This window comes from Hyperoodon ampullatus, assembly GCF_949752795.1.
Source record: "Hyperoodon ampullatus genome assembly, chromosome: 16".
NCBI lineage: Eukaryota > Metazoa > Chordata > Mammalia > Artiodactyla > Ziphiidae > Hyperoodon > Hyperoodon ampullatus.
Window position 1 is genome coordinate 52,928,855 of NC_136929.1, and position 26,123 is coordinate 52,954,977.

Genomic DNA, 26,123 nt, shown 5'->3' on the forward strand with positions numbered 1-26,123 from the left:
GTTTTGTTGTTTTTTTTTGGTCTAAGGAAACTGAAACATGTTAATTAAAAATTATCTATAAATTGTTGGATTTCAGGACATTTGGTATTATACCTAAAAGATGACAGACACTTATTTTCTCTATATATGGATATTTTCTAGTTCAAATCATGTTATCAGTAGCATAATGAAAAACAATTATATGATTTATTATTACTCTAGTTATAAAAAAATGTAAAGACCACTGCAGAGTTAATTTTATCCCCAAATAAATTGGGAAATGCTAAACATTTTTTATCTGGGTATGTAATGTTTATTATAACGTTACATGAATTTAGGAGGATACTGCAAAAGTGAATGATTTGATTGTCTCAAATTGCAATAAGTATGGATAAAGTTTTACTATGACAAATTCCATAGCAAACAGAAGTCTATAATAAAATTCTTCAAAGTTTGGTTGGTGGACCAAAATGCTTTGCCACCAACAGTAGTTTTTAAAAAATTATCATTTTACTGAAAGACACCCATACAAATTCACCAGGTTGCTTATCACATGCAGACATGGCTTGTACCTGCCTATCTTATCCCCCAGACTGGCTGTTAGCATTATGTTTTGTTGAATTTTGGAGCTATTGCAGGCCCTCTTTTACAAATGAGACAGTCAAACCCAGGGATGGTAAATGACTAAGTGTCTAAAGTTCTCAGTCTGGTTAGTAGCAAAGTTGAAACTAGAGTCTATCTTTTCTACTAAGTAGATATTCCTTACTGAACTTAAGACTTTTCTTTAACCTGAGTACTCGGATACTGGAGATGACTACCTGGGCTTGAATTGTGGCTCTGACACTTACTAGCTGTGTAAACTCAGTAACTGTTTCTCAGTCTCTCCATCTAAAATGTAGATAACGTGTATCTCATAGGCTTTCCTGGTATTTAAGTAAGGAATAAATGAGAACAGTGCCTGACACATAGTAAGTGCTCCCAATAAGTGTTAACTATTACTATGACTGTTATTGGTAGTATGATATTATTACTTCCAGATCACTTGGTAAGGCAGAAAAAAATATAATATTTCTCCTTTTCCTCTTCCCCAGTAGCTCCTTCTGCTTGTTTTTTTGTTTTAATATTTTTGGAATACATAATATATTCGCATGGTTCAAAATTCAGGTTTTCCTATCCTCTTTCCCAACCACTAAGTTCTCTTCCCCATAGGCAATCAAGAAGCCTTAATTTAAAGATTTTTTTCTATGAATACTTTCCTAATTCTCCTCTCCATATCCCACCCCTGTTGGCAAGAATTCATCTCTTCCTCCTCCTTTGCTGGTACTGTTTTGCTTTGAACTTGAATGTATATATTGACTATGTATTGAGCAATTCTTATTTGTCTAGAACCTGAGGATGCAGCAGTGTTTAAAATAGGCAAGGTCCCTGTTCTCAGGAGCTTACAGTATGGTGGGGAAGATAGACACAAAATAAGTACAAAAATGAGTAGGAATGTCAGGAAATGATAGCGCTGTGTAGAAAATAGAGTAATACGATAGAGTGTTTTGGGGGGTGCTGTAAGAGGCTGGTAGTATTAGATAGAGTTGTCAGGTAGATGATAAGTAAAACTTGATCGTAAGGAATCAGCCATGGGGAGATGTGGGGAAGAACAACATTTCAGGCGGTGGAAGGAACACAAGTGCAGAGGCCCTGAGGTGGGGATGAGCTTGGCACGTTGAGTACTAAAAAGAAAACCCGTAACCACGTAAGTGAGAGATTGAGTTAAAGATGTGGTGTTCTGGTGGTTAATGGCTGTGGAGGGCAGGCGTGATTACTTAGCCTGGCTGGTGGCATTGAGGAATAAAGAGGGTTTATTCTTAAATAAATCTAGTCTAATATAAGTGTAAGAGATTTGCTTACACTTGTATTAGACTACAAGTGATGGAAAGACCATAGTCTTGGAGTCAGAGGAGAGTTTGCAACTAAGCTGAGCCACTTATAAATTAATTTAATGGACTTTTAAGTTTCAGTTTCTACATCTGTAAGGTGGAGGTCATGACACCTACCTTAAAGAGTTGTTGTGAGTTATAGCAAGTTTTGTACAGACACATGATAGTTGCTCAGTAAATAGCAGTATTTTTTTGTGTGTATGCCTTGGTTCCATTCTTGAAGTAGCAAAGACTTTTAATGCAGTTTCTAGTAGTTTTCTGTGTTATCACATATGTTTTTGCTTTTGGATTTTGAATAAAAGAAAGCTGTAGCAGTGTGTTGGTTGACAATTAAGGTGTTTTTTTCTTTATCTTCTATAAAAGTGAAAATACGCAGATACCAGAATAGTTTGGCAAGGAGTAGGTAACAGAGGTAAACTTCATGTTATAACTGATACAAATTGATACAAAACCTTTCCATCACATATGTTTTAGATCTAATTTTGGATCTTGAATTTAGAATTTATATAATGGAATGAAAAGTTGCTACATGTATATTCATTTTATATAATAATTTTTGTTCATATTTCTTTACAGAAATGTTATGAACAGAAGCAGTACAAAAATGGCCTCAAGTTTTGCAAGATGATTCTTTCAAACCCCAAATTTGCTGAACATGGAGGTATTATCTCACCTATGAGAGATTACTTTGGGGAAATCTAATTCTAAAACCAGATGGATAGGATTCCCAACTGTGAAAGAAGAATACTTCCCAGATTCCATGGCCTTGTAGTTCTCTTATTAGAGTGCATAAATGTTTAATGTTTACAGATATGCCTCATATCATTCTTATTCTAGATTACTTCTATTATGCTTAGGTGTATATACAGTCTTTACTTTTAGTTGAGAAAAGATTGGTTGATATATTGGTGAGTAATTGGCATATATACCTGTATTTTTATAGACCTGATTTCATTTGTTACTTTGAACAGAATTTAAGTTTATCCCTTGATTTCTCATGTGTAAAATTAGAACAATATTTTCAATACCAAAGTAGTATGAAGATACAATCAAATGCATTTTATTTTTTAGTAGATGTATTTTTTTATCTATCTGCTAACCTTCATATGTAAATAAGATACTACTGATTTACCATCGTATTATCTTGGGTTGTTTTTCTAGCACTGATGTTAGTAAGTCTGTATTTGCTTGTCTCATCCTTTTTCACTGGTGACCAGTGTTTGGTAAAAGGATGGATCAGGTTAGACGTGTAAATTATGGTCCTGTAGCAGAGCAAAGCTGATTGGGGTTTCTGAATATTAGACTTGAGTAATTATTGAGACCATCTTTTTGGGAAAATAGGCTGACCCTACTCAGCTTTCTAGTAACACTTAAAACATTCTTTGAAGGAAATGGAAAGAAGTAATTTCATAGAATTTTAGAAATTAAAGCTTGTTTTCAAGCTGTTTAGCAGTGGAACCCTTATCCAAAGGGGAGCTCGTGGGGAAATTCATTATGTAAAAACAGATAAAATAAGATGTTTGGTGCTGGATCACCCGTTCTGAAAACCATAGTCCATAGAGATCAGTTTGAAAACCATTATTCTAGTCTAATTCCCCTCTAGTGGATTATTCAGAGAATTATTTCATTCTAAACAATCTTTGATTAACTACCTTCAACATATTCTTGGGTTGCCACTCGTGCTTTTCAAATGCAAACTGATGTTAATTAGCCTAAGTGGGATTCATTGGAATAAACTTGCAGCCAAAAGTGAAGTCTGTTCCAATAATGAGTAAGGTGATTTTTAAATTCTGTACATCTCTTTAAGGTAGATTGAATGATTTTGTGGGGTATGAATCAGATGATTTGATTCTTAGTAGGCTTGATCTCATGTGAAAGCTGAGGTCTGTTGCAGTAGATGTAACTCAACAGGACTCAGGACCCTGCTGTGTTACCTTTTTTCAGCAGAATAATCTTAACCTCCTTTATAGAGTCTTCAGAAAGACAGAAAGCGTTTTACCAACTCAGTCCCAGCCTGAGGAATTTCAGAAAAGGACTTGGGCTAAGCTTTAAGCAGATACATAAATATACTTTTACTTTTTTTATCTGGAGAGAAATTCTTCTAACTGTAGGATTAAAAGGATGAACAATGTAAGTATTGGTAGAGCTCAGATATTAAAGTAGTGCTAAGAGAATAATTTGAATTTTTCATGTGTAAATAGAGGTTAAAAATATTTTTCAGAGACTTTGGCTATGAAAGGATTAACATTGAACTGTTTAGGAAAAAAAGAAGAGGCATATGCATTTGTTCGTAAAGGACTTCGTAATGATGTCAAGAGTCATGTCTGTATCCTTTTGCAGTAGTTGAATAGTTTAATTTCATTTATGTATTTTCCATTTATGAGTTTTTTCTAACTCAAATTAAAAAAAAACTTCACTATGAAAAAATTTTAAACTATATGGAAGAGTGAATATAATGAACTTTATGTACCCATTATCAAGTTTCAATAATTGTCAGCATTTTTAACATTAGTTTCATCTGTTCCCTACTTCTTATTTTTTTTTGTTTATTGGAGTATTTTTAAGAGAATTACTATGCACTGTATATTTACTGCAGTTGTGCTTAGTGTGAGAGAATAGTAACTAATAATTATATGTGATTTAAAACCCATTTTTTTCCCTTTATATCCATAAACTGAGTGATACTTTCCTCATTCCAAATAATGACTTACCTGTATAATACTTACCTGTATAGTAAAACTTGTGTTCCTTAAAAGTTCCTTAAACTTTCCTTTAGAAATTTTAGGAGAAAAATTCAGGAGCAACTTGATGTAAAATAGATTTTGTTTAGTATTAAATATTATGTTGATTTTCAGCTTGGTTTCTGTTGCACAGGGACTTAGCTGTTACTTCACTGGGTACTTACAATCATATTTTTCATTGACTAGTATCCCAGTTTGTTAAAAAAACAAAAATATTCTTTAGGGATGGATCATTGAAATTGTTTTAATCTCTGTGTTACCTATTTATATACTTACAACCTTTTCACATATTACCCTTGTATCTTAATTTTTAACATTTAAATCATCTAGCTATTGGCCAGTATTGAACGTCAGTAGTTTTAGTGGTGTTTTTACATATTTAGCTTAGGGTTCTCTCAAAATACTAAATACTTATTTCTTTATCCCAGTGCTTACCCCAGAGCGAAGAGAGAGGGCATGTAAGTATGATAGTTTTTTGGCTCCAAGATATCCTAAGACTTGACTACATTAAATAAAAACTTAATTTTTGTGGTCTTTAATATCACTAGTGAATTAATTGATGGTTACACGTTGTTTTATAATTGATTGAATATATACTTGTTTTAAAAGATAATTGCAATTTTTGTATAATACATGTTCTGTTTCTATGCATAGTGTTTGAGAATAAGTGAGTGTTGAGGTGCTGACATAGGAAAGTGAGGGGATGGAGGTAGGCAACGTGAAGAATTTTTACCAATAATTTTCTAAGGTTACTTAAAAATATATTATGGAAAATTTCAGACATGTACAAAAGTAGAATAGAATAATGCACCCCTATCTGCCTGTCACCTAGCTTCAATAATTTAACGGTTTTCAATCAAGGCTGATCTGGTTTCATATTTTATCACCTGCTTACTATCCCCCTCCGTCTGATGCCAGATCATTCTGAAGTAAATCCCAAACAAAATACCATTTTGTTAAGGTAAGCTTTCTATTAGACATGTAGCATAGTATATTCTAGTATCTGTGAATGTCTGTTTCCTTAACTTAATAGGTTGGCATGTATATGGACTCTTGCAGCGTTCTGATAAGAAGTATGATGAAGCTATTAAGTGTTACCGAAATGCCCTCAAATTAGATAAAGATAATCTGCAAATTTTGAGGGATCTCTCTCTGTTACAGATCCAAATGAGAGACCTTGAAGGTTATCGAGTAAGTACTTTAGTCTTAAATGTACATGTTTTTACAATAGATATAATTTAAAAGCATGTGAATTCAGAATGAGTTGAACTTAAGACGAGATCACGTAGACTTGATTGTTCATTACAGTCTGTAGTAGAAGGGAAAAGTCACTTTGGATCTTCCCTCCAATAATAGTAGTAGAACTGCATACTTTTTAAAAAATTTAATTAATTTATTCTTGACTGCATTGGGTCTTCATTGCTGTGTGCGGGCTTTCTCTAGTTGCGGCGAGCAGGGGCTTTTCTTCATTGGCGGTTTGCAGGCTTCTCATTGCGGTGGCTTCTCTTGTTGTGGAACATGGGTTCTAAGCACGTGGGCTTCAGTAGTCGTGGTGCGTGGGCTCGGTAGTTGTGGCTCGCGAGCTCTAGAGCGCAGGCTCAGTAGTTGTAGCGCACTGGCTTGGTTGCTCTGCGGCATGTGGGATCTTCCTGGACCAAGGATTGAACCTGTGTCCCCTGAATTGGCAGGCGGATTCTTAACCACTGTGCCACCAGGGAAGTCCCTGGAAGTGCATACTTGATCATCAAAAAAGGATAACTAGTTTATTCATTTTATGGTTTTTTACTTATTTTATTTAATTTAAAAAAATTTTTTGGCTGCGTTGGGTCTTCGTTGCTGTGTGTGGGCTTTCTCTAGTTGTGGCAAGCGGGGGCTACTCTTTGTTGCGGTGCGTGGGCTTCTCATTGTGGTGGCTTCTCTTGTTGGGGAGCATGGGCTCTAGGCATGCGGGCTTCAGTAGTTGTAGCACGCGGGCTCAGTAGTTGCGGCATGCGGTCCCTAGAGCACGCGAGCTTCAGTAGTTGTGGCGCACAGGCTCAGTAGTTGTGGGTGGCTTGTGGGCTTAGTTGATCCGTGGCATGTGGGATCTTCCCGGACCAGGGCTTGAACCCATGTCCTCTGCATTGGCAGGTGGATTCTTAACAGGGAAGTCCCTTATTTAATGCTTTTTGAAAAGCTAGAATATCGCCTATGTGCTAATGCTGTACTATATTCGTTGTGGGCTTGATATTTACAGATTTGGTAAACAGAGCTTTTATAATTAAAATCTAAATGTGGAGATTAATTAGCTTTCTTCATTATGGGTTAGAAAATACAAAATATTGGGAGGATTGCCATAAATGTAGTCCCAGGCCTTTTCACACTGTTATCTTCAACTCTGCTGGGCATCTCCATGTGCTTACTCCACTTAGTTTCCTAAATTCAGTATGTCCAAAATGGAATTATCTCACTTTCTCATGTGAAGGAGGCTACCAACTCTTTAATAGTTCTGTTTAGATAAATCTTTTTTCATTTACTTTTTTACTGTTGTCCTTCTACTGCCATGTAAGTCTTTGCACAGATTTTTGCAGAAGTTTCAAGGGTTCTGCTGAGCTTAATAATGGTACCATTCATTACGATTGTGTGATTTTTCTTCACTAGGACTTAGCAGCCTAAGTTTGGTGAGAGTTAAAATCAGTTATCTTTAGAAATAAAGAAATTAGTAATGGCGAGAGACTGCTTGCTAGGAGGGGTAGTGAAATAAATGAAGATAAAAGAGCTGGTGGTTAGAAGTGAAAGACTCAAGGAACTAGAGGTACTGGTGGTGTCCAAGAACAAGGGCAGGAAGGTCACTGAGTGACAGTGTTGGCAGCATAGGAGCTGTAGCGAGAGTGAGTATCTGAATTTATGATTTCTGGGTGGCAGTAAGGTCTAGGGTGTGGTGGTGGAAGTGGGTCCCTGAAGTGGGGTGGAGATCATTGTAGATGAGGAAATCGTGGATCTAAGAAGATAGGTTATTGGATACGTGATCCACAGTGTTGCATTTGCCCAGAATAATGGCAGAATTTGGTAGAGAGAGAAAACTGAGTCAGACTTTAATGAAGTGGGGGAGTGACAGAGAAGCAACAGTGAAATTAAGGGTGATACAGTGGTAGAGCTTAATGCCATATGCCTAAAAGGAGCAGACATTTACCCATGAATGTAGAGGAGTGATATTGTCTAAGTTGTTTTGTTGAAGATATCTTTTTTTAAAAAGATCTGATCATGGTTCTCCTTGTGGCATGTAGCGTGGATGGATGGCACCCATTCCAACAACAGAGTCACAGAAGCTAAACATTACATTTTCAAAACTCATTGCAGCTAGTGTTCTTCATGAGACCCTGTTCGGCCAAGCAAAGTTGTACTTGCCTAAAAGTTGGAGGCAGATATGAGCTATGAAGAAGTGGGAGCTGTGTAGGGAGGTTAGATTTTCTGCTGGTCTGAAGGTATCTTGCTTCTTCTGGAGCAGCCATGGTGGAATTTCTGGTGTTTTCTCCCTAATGTTGTAGGTATTGAACTGTCTTAGAGTAGCAGCAGTGGTGTTTCTGCTAGAAAAGTCCAGTCAGATGTTTGAGTGTTTTCCCTGGCTGTGTCCATCCTATCTCTGGGGCCTATTATAATAATGTAAAATATGTTGTGATTTCATATAACAATATTATAAACAGTAAACTCTAGTTTCATAAAAAGCTATCTTAGTCTCTCTTCTGAGATGTTTAGTTACCAGAAGAAATTCTCATTATATAAAGTTAATTTTATAAGGCAACCTAAAAGCATTGACCCCAAGGACATTACATTACAGGGTATTCTAGAACTTAAGTTTAGATCAGGAACATAAAAAGTATTTCTGTTTTATTCTGGAATTCAGAGATGTTTGTTCATTGAATTCATTAGAAAGGAATTAAAGGTATTTTTTCTTAAAACTCTGTGATGAATTATATTTTAGAGAAACCTAAGAAAGTGAAAAATATTATAAAGAAAAATTTTTTTTTTAAAGGAGACGAGATATCAGCTTCTTCAGTTGCGCCCAACACAACGTGCATCCTGGATTGGATATGCTATTGCATACCACTTACTGAAAGATTATGATATGGCACTAAAACTATTGGAAGAATTTAGACAAACTCAGCAAGTAAGAACTGCATTTTAACATTTTCTTCTACCTTCACAAACTAAAATAGTTAACTTCTATATTGCCTCCACCCCCAAGCATGGATTAGTCTTTCAGACCTACGGAAGAACTTGAAAAATTTTTGAAATAATTGGAAGAAGTTAAAACAAAGAATTCTTAATACAAAATAAATAATATAAAGATTTTTGCATACTATAATTTCAGCAATATTCAAATGAATAAAGAAAAGAATACATGAAAATAGTTTTGTGACTGGGAATTGTTTCTCTAATATACATTGCTTTATATTTTATATAAATACATTAATACATACATTTTAATATGTATATAAAATAGAAAAATACAAAAAGTATACTGTGTATCACAAGAGAAATTAAACAGATGTTAACATTTTGCCATAATTGCTCCAGATTTAATTATTTTTTAAAGAAATGTTACAGAAACAGCTGAAGTCCTCCCACATCCTTCCCTAGAGGTAGCCACTATTCTGAAATTGGTATAGATCATTTCTAGTCATGTTTACATTATGTTTAAGTCCATGAAAGTTACAAACTATTATTTTGTATATTTAAAATTTTACATGAATGACATGTAGTTTTTAAAATTCAACATTTCTTGAGATATATCTGTGTTCATACATGTTGATTATTCATTTTAAACTGCTGTTTGGTGTTCTGTTATATAAATAAGCTAAAGTTAATCTACTCTACTTTGTCTGTATTAAAAATTAGTGCTGCAGTGAATATTCTTGTCTGCTGTTTCATAAGCCACATTTGTGAGTTCCTTTTCAGTTTATACCTAAAACTGGAATTGCAGAGTTGTGGCTCTGTGTGTTTAGTTTTACTAATTTGAAGCACCTGTACTAATTTACATGCCCGCTAGCAAGGTTTTATGCTTATTGTTTGCCTATATCCTTACTGACGCTTGATGTCAGCTTTATTATTTTTTCCATTCTTCTGGATGTGAAGAAGTTTATCTCATTATTTATTTTTTTTTTAGCTTTTATTTATTTATTGTTTTTTGGCTGCGCTGCACGGCTCACAGGATCTTAGTTCCCTGACCAGCAATTGAACCTGGGCCCTCAGCAGTGAAAGTTCCAAGTCCTAACCACTGGACCACCAGGGAATTCCCTCATTATTCTTTTAATTTGTGTTTCTTTGATTATTAGTGAGGGATATTGGAATAAGAGATATTATCTGTACTTTTCTTTTGATGTCTGTGTCTGGCTTCATGGCATGAGTTGGGAAGTGTTCCCCTTTTGAAAGAGTTTGTGATAGATGGTGTTAGTTCTTATGTAAATATTGGTCCATTTCATCTAGGTAATCTAATTTGTTGGCATACAACTTTTCATAATAGTCCCTTATAATCCTTTTTATTTTTGTAGGGTTTGTGGTAATGTCCCTCCTTTTATTCTCAATTTTAGTAGTCTTCTCTCTTTCTTTCTTGGTCATTCCAGCTAAAGGTTTGTCAATTTTGTAGATCTTGTCAAAGAACCAACTTGTAGTTTTGTTAAATTTCTCTGTGGGTGTGTTGGTGTATGTATGCTTTAGCACTCAGCCAGGCAATTTACAACTCTACCTTAGCTTTCGCCTCTTAAGGTGAAAGGTCAGAGTCTCAAGGTCAGCGACAGGTGAGAGCTTAGGGCTTTCTCAGGTCTTTCTTGAATATGTGTGTAACTCTGTACATGTGTGTGACTTTTCAAAGCCCCTGTGGACATCACATTTCCCAGCTTTTACTTTAAGGTTTTTGTTTAGTCTGTTGTTTGTCCTGACTGTTAGCCATCTTTCAGGCACTATAAAGGTAAAACACATGCCTGTAATCACTTTTAATAAGCACTTTTGGCCCTTCCCTTCCCCCCAAGGCTTTTTTGCTCTGGGCAAGCTCTGAGTTAGGTTTGTACTTGGAGGCTTGCAGTGAACCAACAGATAGGTCAGTTAATTACAGTTCTTTGGGAATGAGGCTTTGAAAGAGCTCCAGCTTCATTGTTCTCACTGGTGGCTGTCAAGCTGCTCTGGGAATACAAGCTTATTTTTCAAGGCTACTGTGTAGCTGGAGAGCACTGGACAGGATTAGGGCAAGTTAAAATGACACAAAACTCACTGGTCTTACCAAGATCTAGCTGTTTTCTTCAATAAATGCTCCCCAGCTGTGCTGTAAGCCTCTGGTTAATTTCCAGAGTTCTGAAAAAGGTGATTCTGACAGTTTTTTTGGGTTTTTTTGGTTTTTTTTGTTTTTTTGCTGTACGTGGGCCCCTCACTGTTGTGGTCTCTCCTGTTGCGGAGCACAGGCTCCGGACGCGCAGGCCCATCGGCCATGGCTCACAGGCCCAGCCGCTCCGCGGCACGTGGGATCCTCCCGGACCGGGGCACGAACCCGCGTCCCCTGCATCGGCAGGTGGACTCTCAACCACTGCACTGCCAGGGAAGCCCAATTCTGACAGTTTTTGCCAGTTCTTTCCTCGCTCTTTTAGAGAGGTGAAGTTTTGGAGTTCTTTCTTTACTCTGCCGGTTTTCCTGACATCATCCTCTTTGTATTTTCTTGATGAAAACTTTTTCTTTTGACACATTACCCTAAAAGCAAGGTATTGTTTTTTGGAATGATAGCCAAACTAATTTTACCTGCTAGAGTGGTAGACTTTTTTTCTCTTTTCATTCATCCAGTAATTCTCGTTACAGAGTACACATGATAACAGTCCCCTATTCTACCTTTCTGTCCCTGCCTTGCTATCCAGAGTCTAGTTCAGAGAAGACATGGAAGAACACAGCCCGCCATATGTCTAAATAATGCACGTTCAACTTTTTTATATGTATTTTAGGCATTCTCTATGGTTTTTGCTACAATAGGGTAGTATATAGTTCTTTTATGTCACCTCACCATCTCTTCCCCATTCTCCTGATAATAGTTATATGAATATTTCTGGTTCTTTAAGTGTTACCTTTATAACATTAGGGAATATACTTACACTTTTGTGTCTTAAGCCAGCAAATGGCAGGAGTTCCTTGTTTCTCATGGCTGAATATTATTCTGTTGTATATATATATATCACATCTTTATCCATTCATTTGTTGATGGACACTTAGGTTGTTTCCATATCTTGACTACTGTGAATAATGCTGCAGTGAATATCTACACCACCCCACCCCCGCCTTAGCATCCAGTTCTCTGGGGCTATCTGCTTTCTTTGAAGAAGAGCTCTTGACTCTTTGAGTGGGATGGATGCCTGGTTACAGGGTAATATTTTAAACATGGATTTGGCTGCTGAGTTGATGGAAATGGGGTCAGGGTCAGCCTTTCAGTTAATCCCTTAATCTTGAGCCCCATTTCTCATTCCTGCACTCTCTGTTTACTTGTCATTTCAGAATGCTGACCCTGTTTGGTGTTTTCCAGGGCAGATAGCCACCCTCCCTAAAGATTTCCTCTGTATAGCTACTCTAGGCTTTAGCTTCTGTTTTACTTCATCCCTTATTCTTCATTTGCTTTCCATTTCCCAGAAGTTTGTTGAAATCTCGTATGTTCTATTTTCATAGGTTAATATATTTTTAAATCCTCTATTATTTTTATTCTCATAAGGGAGTGTGGTAAGTTCATCATGTTTACTTAGATTCTTAGCTTTTTACTGTGAACTAGAGAATTCTCTATTGAGACTAGTTCTTTGTCTTTATCCAGGAATCAAGTCCTTACTATATGAAGGTGTACTGTACCATATTCACTGGGGTTTGATAAACACTCTTTCATTTTAAATACAATGTTATTGCAATTTGATGGTTAAAATTAGGTGTGTGGAATTTTCTTATTTTTTGTAATAATAAGTATAATTATTATAAGAGGTATAAGAGGCTTTTTTGAGGTATAATACATGCCATAAAATTCACCCATTTTAGTTGTACACCTCAAAGATTTTTTTTTGGTAAATTTATAGTCATGTAGTCATTACCACAGTCCAGTTTTAGAATGTTTCGTCACCCCCAAAAAGTTCTTTTGTGCCCATTTGTCAGTTTCCACTCATCCCCAGCCAACCACTGATCTGCTTTTTGTCTCTATAGATTTGCCCTTTTTGGAAACTTCGAATAAAGGCAATCAAATGCAGCGTTTTCTCTCTAAATTCTTTTATTCATAATGCTTTTGAGATTCCCCTGTGTTAGAGCATGTATTAGTGGTTCATTCCTTTTTAATGCTGAATACTGTTTCATTATATGGATACACTGTAGTCTATGGATAACACTTTGTTTATCCATTCATTAATTGATGGACATATATATTGTTTTTAGTTTTAGTTGTTATGAATAATGCTGCTATGAACATTTGTGCATAAGTTTTTGTGTGGACATATGTTTTTATTTCTTTTGGGTAGATACCTAGGAATGAAATTACTTGGTTATATGGTAAGTATATATTTAACTTTTTAATAAACTGCCCAGTTGTTATCCTACGTGGCTGAACCATTTTACGTTCCTACTAGCAATGTGTGAGAATTCCAGTTTCTACCCATCCCCACACCTGTTACTGTCCAATTTTTTGATGATAGCCATCTTAGTGGTTATGTAGTAGTATCTGTTTTAGTTGTGTCTCTGCATTTTTCTAACAACTAATGCTATTGAGCATTTTATCATGTTCGTATTAGCCATTTATATTTCTTCTTTGATGAAATGTCTATTCAACTCTTTTGCCCATTTTTTAGTTGGGTTATTTGTCTTACAGCTGAGTTGTAAGAGTTTCTTGAATATTCTCAATACAAGTTCCTTATCAGATAGATCATTTGCAAATATTTTCTCCTAGTCTGTAACTTGTATTTTTATGTTATTAATGATGTCTTTTGAAGAGGAAAGTTTATAATTTTGTTGAAGTCCAATTTGCCTGTTTTTTCTTTTATGCAAAGGGTCACAAAGATTTTCTCCTATTCTTCTAAGGTTTCTTTTATTGTTTTAGTGCTCACATTTAGGTCTGTGATCTATTTTGAGTTAATTTTTGTAAATGGTATGAAGTATGTGTCTAAGGTTTTTGCATATGGATATTAAATTGTCCCACCATCATTTGTTGTAAAGACTAACCTGTCCTTGTTGAATTGTCTTGGCATATCTGTTGAAAATCAGTTGACCAGATTATAAGGGCTAATTTCTGAACCTTATATTCTGTTCCATTGATCTATATGTGTATCCTTATGCCAATAACAACCACACTGTCTTGATTACTGTAATTTTTAAGGATGTTTGAAATTTGAAGTACATATCTTCCTACTTTTTCTTTTTAATATTCTTTTGTCCATACAGGGTTCCTTTTATTTCCATTTGAATTTTAGCATCAGCTTATCAGTTTCTAAAAGCTTGCTGAGAATTTGATAGGGATTGCATTGAATTTTTAGATCAATTTGGGGAGAATAAATATAGAGTCAAGAAAGATTGAGTATTCTTTGGTATATGGGTCTTGTTTCTTAAATTTATTCCTGAATGTTTTGTTCGTTTTGATGCTATTGTGAAAATTATTTTACTTTCATTTTCGGGTTATTCGTTCCTAGTATATAGAAGTATAATTGATTTTCATATATTGACCTTGTATTCTGTCACCTTGCTAAACTCCTTTATGGGTTCTAGTAGTTTTTTTTGGAAGATTCTTTAGGATTTTAATCATTTTTATACTTTCCTTTGGTAATAGGATTTGCTAACCTCTTCACTTTGCTGTAGGCAGAAGTCCCCACTCCTTTATTTGTTTTAAAGAATATATTAATCTTCTTTGCTGTTAATCACTCTTCTATTTGTAACTGCTTGTGGGTTGCTTTTTAAAGTCTGTGTGAATGACTGTCCTGAGAAAGCAATTAAAGATCTGTAACTGCTTTATATTATTATATAAGTAAGATAATTTGGTTATTTTTTTCAGGTTCCTCCCAACAAAATAGACTATGAATATAGTGAACTGTTACTGTACCAGAATCAAGTGATGAGGGAGGCAGATCTATTTCAGGAATCTTTGAAACATATAGAAACATATGAGAAACAGATATGTGATAAACTTTTGGTGGAAGAAATTAAAGGTAAGTTGAACTGCTTTTTCTTTTTTATTGGCCTCAATTAAAGAAAAGAATAAAACCTATATACTTTATTATGTCCGAACACTTAAATGAGACTTACTATATATCAGGCAATGTTCTGAACACTTTATTATTAAGCCATTATTAATTAATGTAATGGCTTAATAATAAAATTAATGTAATCTTCATAACAATCCTATGATGTAGTTGTTACATCCATTTTAGAGATCAGGAACTGAGGAACAGAGAGAGGTAAGTGACTTGCCCAGAGTCACACAGCTAAGTAATCTGGGTAGTGCTGGATTTGAGTGCAGGGATTTTGACTCCAGATTCCATTTTCTTAAGCAGTATGTTATACTGCCTTCATATTCAACCCCCTCCCCCAGTATTTATCTCCATATATAGTAAAATGAGAAGAGTAAATGACACCTGGGATCCTCATGAAAGCAAGATTCATTTATTTTCATTATGGGCTAATTAAGAAGACAGGATTCTGAGAAATAGTTTGTTAAGAATGTTTTTCAACAAAGTCAAACAAATTTTCTTTTTTATACATAGCTTTGCTCATCAATTACCCATTTCCTGAGCAACACCGTATTAAATAGAATGTCCATCTAAATAAATAATTAGTTTAAAACTAAAATCTCATGTAGTTGCAGGACTTCTAAAGCTTAAAAATACTAGCTAAGGTTTATTTACTCTTCTGTGCTTCACAGTATGGTAATTGCTTAAACTGCTTAATTTCACTTAATTTTTTAGCACCTCTAACATGGGTATTACTTATTGTCCCTTTTTATATTTGAAGAAACTAAGAGAGGTTAAGGACTTGCCCAAGTTGCCCAGCCTTTCAGCAGGTAGAGTTAATTTCTAAAAATATCTTTCTGACTTCAGAGCCTTTACTTTTTTTTTTTTTAATTTAAATAGACTTTATTTTTTAGAGCAGTTCTAGGTTCACAGCAAAACTGAGTGGAAGAGGGCCTCCCTGGTGGCGCAGTGGTTGAGAGTCCGCCTGCTGATGCAGGGGATACGGGTTCGTGCCCCGGTCTGGGAGGATCCCATATGCCGCGGAGCGGCTGGGCCCGTGAGCCATGGCCGCTGAGCCTGCGCATCCAGAGCCTGTGCTCCGCAACGGGAGAGGCCACAACAGTGAGAGGCCCGCGTACCGCAAAAAAAAAAAAAAAAAAAAAAAAAACTGAGTGGAAGGTACAAAGATTTCCTCTATACCCTCTGTCCCTGCACGTGCACAGTTCCTCCTACCCGCACCCCCCATCCCCCCAAGCCTGTCGTTTACATTTGGGTTCATTCTTGGTGTTGTATACCCTCTAGGTTTTAAAAAATGTATGATGACATTTTACATACTGCCCTTATAGTATCATACAGAGTAGTTTCACTGCCCTAAAAATCCTCTGCTCGGCCTGTTTCTCCTTGCCCCCAACCCTCGGCAACCAGTAATCCTTTTACTGTCTCCATAGTTGTGCCTTTTACAGAATGTATTAGAGGTGGAAGCATACAGTATGTAGCCTTTTCAGATTGGCTTCTTTCACTTAGCAACATGCATTTAAGTTTCTTTCATGTCTTTTCATGAGTCCTTTTAACTGCTATCCTCTACTGTTGTGGAGGAATGGGGCACGATCATAGTTCTTTTTTTCTCCTTTTATTATTTTTTGAATTCAAGTATAGTTTAAGTTTAATGTACTGTTTATGGTTTTAACTAGTAAATGTTTATGTGTGTTCACTTTGTACCAAGTAGTGTGCTGACCATTTTAAGTACATTATTTCAGTTGATTATCATAAAAACAGACTGATGTAGTTGATATTTTGCAGGTAAGGAAATGGAAATTGGAAGTTTTGTAAGTTATTCAAAGTCACAGAGCTAGAAAGTGGTAAAACTGGTAGTTACACCTAGTTAGTCTTACTGTAGAGCTTAAGTAATTACAATATAGTAAAATAAATAGTAAAATGATATATATAATAATCACTGTAATATGATGATGATGAAAGCTGAAATAGTATGTATGACTGAAGACATTTCAAAGGGTTGTTTGAAACAGATTCTGTAGGGAGTGGGAAAGCTTAGGGATAGAAAGTTGAGATATATTTTTTGAGATTCTCCCTTTTATCTTGATTAGGTATGCTTTCCATTTTATCTGAAAAGTTCGTTATTTATTTATTTTGGCTGCGCCGTGTGGCTTGCAGGATCTTAGTTCCCCCACAACGGATTGAACCCGTGCCCCCTGCAGTGGAAGTGTGGAGTCTTAACCACTGGACCGCCAAGGAAATCCCTATCTGAGAAATTTAGATTCCCATTTCCCATACCCACTTTCAATTTGTACGGCTTAGTAAAAGAAATTGAGTCTTAGAGGTGACCCACATGTGAACATGGTTTGTGTAGTTTCTTGCTGCGAAGTGGTATTTAGTGTCATTGTTTTGTGAGTTAAACTTCTCCAGTTTTAGTGACCTGGAAAGGACAGTAAGAGAATTGAATGGAGAATTGTTTAACATAAGAATTGATTAGGAAAAGTACATTAAAAATCTTGCAGTAGGAAGGCAGCGATATTTCATTAGAATTATTTACCAATCTATATATAAGGTAACTTTAGTTACTTTAAAGGGTGTACAAAAATGTGCATAATGCAAAGATATTTTACTAACAAGTTAATATCATATATATGGTGTGGGAGGGAGCCAAAAATGAATGTTAGTATAATAGAATGTGTAAATGAAGGTTCATTTCTGAAGACAAGCTGTGAATTAATCTATGTTTAGTTATTTAAACTGCAACAAGCCCTAAAGGGAAGCACCATACAGTTGTCTTTCATAAACATCTATTATACTAATAATGCTTAGTGAAATCTCTGGGATTAGAAAGGTATTTAATGTTTAAGCAAAATGAATGTGACATTTAAACTTAATTTTAGGGGAAATGCTGTTGAAATTGGGACGATTAAAAGAAGCGAGCGAAGTATTCAAAAACTTGATTGATCGGAATGCAGAAAATTGGTGTTACTATGAAGGCTTGGAAAAAGCTCTACAACTTAGTATGTAATGATTTTTCTCCTACCTTCTCTTAGGTAGTTTTTTTTTTTTTATAATTATTTATTTTTGACTGCGTTGGGGCTTCGTTGCTGCGCGTGGGCTTTTTCTCTAGTTGCGGTGAGCAGGGGCTTCTCTTGTTGCGGAGCACGGACTCTAGGGGTGCGGGCTTCAGTAGTTGTGGCTCGCGGGCTCTGGAGTGCAGACTCAGTAGTTGTGACGCACGGGCTTAGTTTAGTTGCTCCGCGGCATGTGGGATCTTCCCGGACCAGAGATCAAACCTGTCTCCGCTTCATTGGCAGGTGGATTCTCAACCACTGTGCCACCAGGGAAGCCTTTAGCTGGTGTTTGAAGTATAGTAAAATATAAAGTTGTAAGAATATTTGAGGATGCATATTTTTAGTTTTAGCATTCATGTTTCCATTTAGGAAGTTACAGGTTAAACATGGGAGTGAAAATGAATTCAGATATTTATATTTAAGTGATAAATGCTTACAGATTATTTTAGGTTTCTTGATCCATTAAAATGTTACCAATTTACACTAACTAGAGTGGTGGGGAAGAAAATTGGCATTCCCTTTCTGGGAAATGTCATAATTATTTAGTATTTTTAAAGAATTAGAGGACTGTTACTGTCAATCTCTAAGAATAAGAATTGGGCCAAAGAAATGTTGCTCAGAGTACGTTGTATATAGCATCAACATAAAAACTATTCTTTTACTTTCAAACTAGGCTAATTTGTGTAGAATAAATTGTATACATCTTCTTTTGAAATTTGATAACCTTGACCCTTTTCAGAAATCTAGAATAGTATTCTAAATTTTCCCTAATTTCTCATAATTAAATGTCTTTAATATTGCTAAAATCATATTTAGTCACGGGTAAGTAAGTATATGGCTGAAATAATTATGAAACCCGAGGGTGTTGAAACAGCAGAATTTTTAAATTTAAAAATTATGGTAAGTAGGTAGCTACCCATATTCATTTATAGTAGGAAGAGCTATGAGAAAAATTTATTTGTTGTATCTTAATCACATGTATACATGAATCCAGGTTTTCTGTGTGTATTTAAAATTTTATATCACAAATTATTTTTAAAAGTTCCTTAAATAATTGTTTTAAAGAAAATAATGAAAATTAAAATATTGATTAGATCAATAGTCTGTCTTTAAAAAAAAAAACAGGACAAAAGTCATATGTCTGAAGGTTGGAAATGTGAGATAACTGATTTTTCTTTAAACTACCAGTTACTGGCATGTTAATCACTTAACTGCTTTAGTAAAATGAATAATATGTTCCATATATCAGGATCCATGCTTACTGTAAAATATATTGATTATAAAACTATGTTTTTAGGTTCCTTAGGACCTTTTCCTCCCCCATGGTAGGTTCTGGAGCTCCAACTTGTGACTTCAAACAGGTCATTGAAATGGTTTGGCTTTTGTCTTAATGTAACTACATTTATAAGACTAGCTTTATCTGGGTTAGTGGGAAAATGTTTTTTATACTCATAGTTCGTCTCATTCTCTAAGATTAGGTATAAATATGAGAACTGCTTTTTAAAAATATGCAATAGGCTTCTTGTAAATTTTAGTATAAGCGTCCTTAATATTTCATGAAGTCTCCAAATCATTAACAGAATGTGAAAATAATTTTTCACATATCCCAGTTTTTAAAATTCAACCACATTGGAGCTCCAAACTGTATTACTGGGGGAAGGAAGGAGTCTAAACAAAATCGGACTTTACTTTTTAAAGTGCTGTGTTTATAATCTTGATACTGAACACTACATTTATGGTGGCTTGATTGCTAGCACCAAGGGTTATTTTTATAATAATTATATTTCTGTGGTCTGAATTAAAATCCACCTAGAACCTTATAGTTTAGAAATGGGTTTGCCTTTTCTTAAAAATTCTGCTGTAAGTTATCTTATTGCTTATATAAAATAATACATGTAATCTCTCTTTGTAAATTATGCTGGATATTATTTTAGAATAATAAACTAGACCCAGATCCGATTCTGCATATTGTTAATGTAGTTTACATATAGATCCTGTATTTAGTACTATAAAATTAGGTTGGTCTTGACAGGGAAGATATAACTTTCTGTTAGAAGTATATTTTATATCATAATATTTGGGAGAAGTAATTGCCACTTTAAAAGTCTGTTCTGATGGGGTTCTTTTTTTTGGTACTTGGACAGGGATATGAACTAATGGAGTTCTTTGTAATAGAGTTTCACTGAAGATTTTAAGTGTCAAACTTCCTTAGAAACTTAGTTCATCTTTTAAAATATTGCATTCATGACCCTAAAACTATTGCTTCTTTAAGCCTATCAATAGGCGTTATAGACTTTTGTTGGGTTTATGTGGGTTATATTGGGTTAGAGGATTTATGTAAGGTATGTTATAAAGGAACATTTTCTTTTTCGTGGGTTGTGCATGCAGGAATATCAGAGAAGTGCAGTGTATCTTCAGTCTGTCTTGTGTGTATATGATTTGAGTTGGATGTAGAATCTGTTGTGGTGAAATTTTGGTTTTCTCTGGACTTTGGGTTTAAAATGGTGATTTAATGATTATTTCATTGCCACAGAGTTTTTAATGTCATTCTTACAAAAATTGAGAGCAGCTTTAATATTGATAATGTGATTTTTAATTTATAACATAATTTTTAAAGTTTATTAGCATTTTATCATAGATAAAAGTTTTGATGCTTTGAATCTGACGCATATTTACTGATAATAGGCACTTTAGAAGAGAGGCTTCAAATTTATGAAGAAATTAGTAAGCAGCACCCCAGAGCAATTTCACCTAGAAGAATACCTTTGAATCTTGTCCCAGGTAATATTAGGATATCTTTTGTAACACTAATAATTACTTGTTGAAATTACTCAACACCATTCATATTTTAAAAGCTTGTTTCTGGAATAGAGTTTACATCTACACCAGTCTTGGGGGTGGGAGTGATCAGTTATTTATTTGTTACGCATATGTTGTTAAGAGTATTTACATTGTTAGCTTTATGTTGGTTTTAAGTGTCAGAAGTTATTTATATAAAATTGTTTTTCTTATGTGACTTTAAAAAGTAAACAGCATATTTAGAAGGTAAATTAAATTCCTTAGAATTGATTACAAATTATATGTGAGGTATTGTGATTTAAGTGGTAGAAGTTTTGACATTCTGGATCTTCTTTTTAGGACATAAATTCAAAGAAAAAGTTGTGAGCTCTTTGTGCCCACCACAGTGTTAAAGAATATCACCAATGCTGTGCAAGGCCCTCTTTCCTCAGAGTTGATTGCATTCTTGAAATTTGCCTTTTATCATGCTATTGTTTTTGTAGAGCTCCATGTATTTTGTATCTCTAGAAATAAAAACAAAAGCCTGCTTTTGTCCTTTATGTAAATTGGAGCACTGTGGTATGTATTCTATGATTTGCTTCTATTGAACAATAGTATATTCATGACCTTGATCTGAGTTGTAGCATGTAGCTGAACTCATTTGCTATTGAGCTTATAGGAGGTAAAGAGTATATTAGCTCTTCAGTTAATGACTTTGTTGATGATTTTATGCAAAATTGTGCCTTTTTCTTAAAGTCATCTTTTATTTTTAGTTGTAAGTGCTCTATATTATGAATTATTTATTGGGACTTCTGGCATGTCTTTTGATACAAGTCAGACCCTAGAATGCTAATATAACTTAAAAATCTCTATTCTAGGCATGGGGCGAAGGGGGGAGTGTATTTTCTATGAATTCTCATTTACAATGGAAATATTTGTTTAAATAATTGTGTTATTTTCTTTTTATCAAAAGATTAATGGGAATTAAAAGCTTTTTATTTGACTTTTAAAATACATGAAATACCTCTTAGAAGTGTACTGGGTTAGACAGTAGATACAAATTTATTTAAAAATAAATAGTGCCTTTCATTTATGTAAACGATGAATAGTATTCTGATCCTCCCTGTTTTGTTTCGGCTTTGTGAAGTAGGCAGATTTCCTAATGTTTTCCAGGGAACATTACGTCCCAGTGGATGTTAATCGGCTTGGTGGGGAGGATGCCTGTGTACTGAGATGTTCTTCAGTCAAATGAGTTTGGGAAACTTTTGGTTAAACCCAACAATCAGGTTTCTGCAGGACTTCCTAGAACTTTCAGTATATGAGCTGTGAATTTCCAAGGTGGGATGTACTGTGCAGAGAGGAGCATTTCCCTAGTAAAAGTGTTTCCTGGAAGATGCTCGAGCTCACATTTCTGTATCTCCTTTTAAAAAAAAATAACAGCCTGTTGAAATATAACTCACATACCATAAAATGCACTTTTTAAAGTGTGCAACTCAGTGTTTTAAAGTGCTCAGAGAGTTGCACAACCATCATCACTCCCTGGTTTCAGGAAATTTTCGTCACTCCAAGAAGAAAACTCATGTCCATTAGCAGTCACTCCCAGCCCCCAACCCCTGCACCAGGCAACCACTAACCTAACTTTCTGTACCTGTGGACTTGCTGGTTTTGGACATTTTGTATAATTGGAATCATACCATAGGTGGCCTTTTGTGTATAAGGTAGGAAGTATATTTTTACTGAAAGATAACCTGGAGCCAGTTGTTGAATGTACAGTGTGATTTGGGTTAAAGTGGAATCATTCTGGACGCTCTAGGACATTGTCTTTGAAATGCTAAAAGGATCTTTTTACAAGCTAGGCCTCAGCTGAGGGGTCTTGACCGCTTGGGCTTCAAGGTCAGCATCATTTGAGGTTCTAACATACATGTATTTACAAAGCTCTGGGGACCATATATAAAATTGTGCAACTACTTAATTGTACCTGTGCAACAGCTGAATACTTCATGAAGTTTTTTTGCATGTTTAGAAATATTTTTATGTGTAATAAGAAAGGTATCTTAGGCAATAAGATCTTTTTCAAGAAACATGATGGAACTTGAGAATGCAAGTTTTGAAAAAGGCTTACTGGTTTTTAGATAAAAATGTTTATTACCTACAGATTAGTGAACAGCCAAAGTCCTGGGGAGATTCTCCAACAGCCTGAAATATTAAGTGCTGTGAAAGCAGTGCTTTTCAAAATAACTAGTTTAATTCATCGTGATCTATTAGTCTTCACTGGCCAAGGAGGGAGAAAGAGGGAAGGAGATAATCCAGAGTATTAAACGAGAATGCTAATCACATTTTGCTCCTATTTTATTTTTGTTTCATTGGATTGTTTTTATTTTTTATTGAGATATAGTTGACATACAATGTGTAAGTTTAAGGTGTATGATGTATTGATTGATACATTTATATATTCCAACATTATTATCACTGTAGTGTTAACTAACACCTCCAGTAGGTCACATGATTATCATTTCTTTTTTGTAGTGAAAACATGCACCATTATTTAGAGTAAATTCCCAGGTTATCAGATACAGTCTGATCTTGCTGTTTATGTTCATTATTTTAGCGGTGGTTTTTGGGATATCAGTTTTTTTGTGAATCTGTACTACATCTAGTGAAGAATTAGCATAGCATCTCTGTAGTCAGATAACTTGTTTTACAAGCTGCAGTGCTAAACAGACACATGATGATTTTTTTTAATTTTAGAATTTTATTTTTTTATACAGCAGGTTCTTATCAGTTATGCATTTTATACATATTAGTGTATATATGTCAATCCCAATCTCCCAGTTCATCTCACCACCACCAGCCCTTCCCCACTTTCCCCCCTTGTTGCCCATATGTTTGTTCTTTACATCTGGGTCTCTATTTCTGTCCTACAAGCCGGTTCATCTGTACCATTTTTCTAGGTTCCACATATATGCATTAATATACGATATTTGTTTTTCTCTTTCTGACTTACTTCACTCTGTATGACAGTCTCTAGATCCATCCATGTCTCTACAAATGACCCAGTTTTGTTCCTTTTTTATGGCCGAGTCATTATGGCACATAATGATTGATAGATGGCTTTTTTTTCCCCCTAAAGGAAAGACTGTGGGGGTACTAAGGAATTATTTTAAAATAGTTAGGAAGAAGGGAGGTTATTTATTTTTGTGAAACAGTTTTTCTTATATATAAAGAAAAAAATTATGAGATGGGTAAATAGTAAGTAATTTTGGGATATAGTGTGTGACTGAGCAGTTGAGTAGCTGTGCAGGCTTCTGGTTTAGACAGTGCATTCATACAGTTCTGAATAAAAGGGTGCAAAACAGGTTTTAACTGAAAAGTCTTTTCTGTGTCTCTGTCCTGTGGCCACCAAGTTTACTTCCCCAGAGACAGCCATTGTTACTCGTAGATGGTTTAACTCTTCCAGAAATACATTTTGCATATACAAGCGAAAGTCTGTGTTTGAGGGTTTATGTATAGTTTTCCTTTCTCCTCCCCGTTTTGTACAAAAGTGACATCGATTGTTCTGCATCTTGTTTTCCTTTTCACTTAACTCTGTATCTGGAATTCAGTCCTATATCAGTATATAAGACCTTCCTCATTCTTTATCATAGCTAGCTGCACAGTTGAAATAAAAGTTTAATGGGAGAAGAGGCTTCCAATATAGTGGATACTTGAGAGCTGAGTACATTGTCTTTTAAGTAAAATTGCCAGTATGATCTAAATAGATTGAGAAAGTTGAAGAGGAGTTCAGAGTAGCCTCTGACATGAAGATAAAAATGCATGTTTTCTCAGTAGATGATGATAGCAAATGTGGAAAACATTCTTAACTATAGAAATACAATAGCTATCAGATGTCAAGGTGTACATGATAGACAACATTTATTGAGTGGTTGCTGTGTGCTTATGCTGTATACTTTTCATCTTGTGTGAGAAAGAGTACTGTTGAGGCTGGTGGTGTTACCGTCATCTTACAGTGGAGAAATTGAGGTTTTTAGTGGACAGTGTCACACGAAGTAAGCAACAACATCCCTGACTGCCTGCCACAATACTGTTAATCTTTGCTTTATATCAGAGAAAGTGCTGGAAAGATCTGATCTCTGAAACTTTTTGATTTTTAAGGAAGTAATGATGTATATTTAAACCAGAGTGAAATTTTGTGCAGTCTTGATAATCTGTGATTTTCAAAAGATTATATACAAAGTATACTGAAGGAACACAAAATACCACTCTGGGTTGAATATACATGATTACTTCCTTAAAATTCAAAAGTAGTTTTAGAGATCAAATCTTTCCAGCACTTCCTGTTATAAAGATTAGAGATCATCTGGAAACAGTCTTCATAGTAAGTTGAGGTAACAAATGTTGATCCTGTTTTTATATTAGATAAAATTTTCACTCAATAAAATTTAAATTTCTCCTCTTAATATTTATGACATCTGTAATATGTTGTGTATGCATGTTTTGTTCAGTAGTGTCAGTCACAACAAATAAAAATAATCACTTGGGTTGTTGAGTATTTTGGTAAAATGTGATTCATAAAGAAACCTTAAGAAAGGTTATTTCAGTAGTCTTACTTTAGCTTAAAACATTCATGACATATATGTACCTTTTTTTTTTCTTTTGAGTGGGCAAATCCATGTCCTTACATATTAACCTGTATTGTCAAAAAGTTAGAGCTTTTGTATTTAAAATTAATTTTTTTCAATTTTTTCTGCCTTTAAAAAGTGACACTGAAACTTTTTGGTAAGGGTTTAGCAATAATAGGAGATTTATTTACTTGATGTACAAATAGGGTATTTATTTAATTCTAATGTTAGCATGCCTCAGGGCTCTGTCTGATGTCTTATGGATGTTATTTTACTTATTGTCTATCTCACCCACTAGAATGTTAATAATTTCCATGAGGGCAGAATTTTAAAAAATTTGTTTGTTTTAATCACGGCTATATCCTGGATACCTAGAACAATGCCTGGCACATAGTAGGTGCTTGATAGATGATTGTGGAATGAATGACTGTTGAAATAAATCACTAGTTGATTCGGAAAACATTTGTAAATACCGTGTTAGTGTTTAAAAAGATATTTTGACTGCTACTTAAATATAGTGCTGGTTACAGTAGAATCCTTATATAGTTTGCAGAGTGCCTTCTGAGATGTAGGATTGAGATAGTAGGATTGAGCCTCTGCTGGTCAGTGAGATTAGGAAAGATACTTCCTATGGGGACTGTATTCAGAATAGATAGTAGGTTACTTTTCCTCAAAGCTGCACAGTCATTTTGTTTACCTATCTTTTGAAGTGTTCCTTGAAGATATTTTGAATCTGCATCTAGGGAAAACACACTTGCCAACCGAACCGAGATATTTGGTGTTATGCTTTTTGGCGGTAACAAATAATGCTGACTGA

General features: G+C 35.0%; 1 protein-coding gene across 1 annotated transcript in view; it reads left to right on the top strand.

Moving 5' to 3' along the window:
* NAA16 (N-alpha-acetyltransferase 16, NatA auxiliary subunit) overlaps window positions 1-26,123 on the top strand; it is a gene marked incomplete at both ends in the record, with an annotated part of 66,416 nt that overhangs the window by 1,297 nt on the left and 38,996 nt on the right. Inside the window, 7 exons of the mRNA XM_079721825.1 lie at window positions 2,484-2,568; window positions 4,129-4,233; window positions 5,682-5,839; window positions 8,661-8,795; window positions 14,667-14,820; window positions 17,736-17,855; window positions 20,595-20,690. Of these exons, the coding sequence (XP_079577951.1) occupies window positions 2,484-2,568; window positions 4,129-4,233; window positions 5,682-5,839; window positions 8,661-8,795; window positions 14,667-14,820; window positions 17,736-17,855; window positions 20,595-20,690 (853 nt within the window). The remainder of the gene's footprint in view (window positions 1-2,483; window positions 2,569-4,128; window positions 4,234-5,681; window positions 5,840-8,660; window positions 8,796-14,666; window positions 14,821-17,735; window positions 17,856-20,594; window positions 20,691-26,123) is intronic.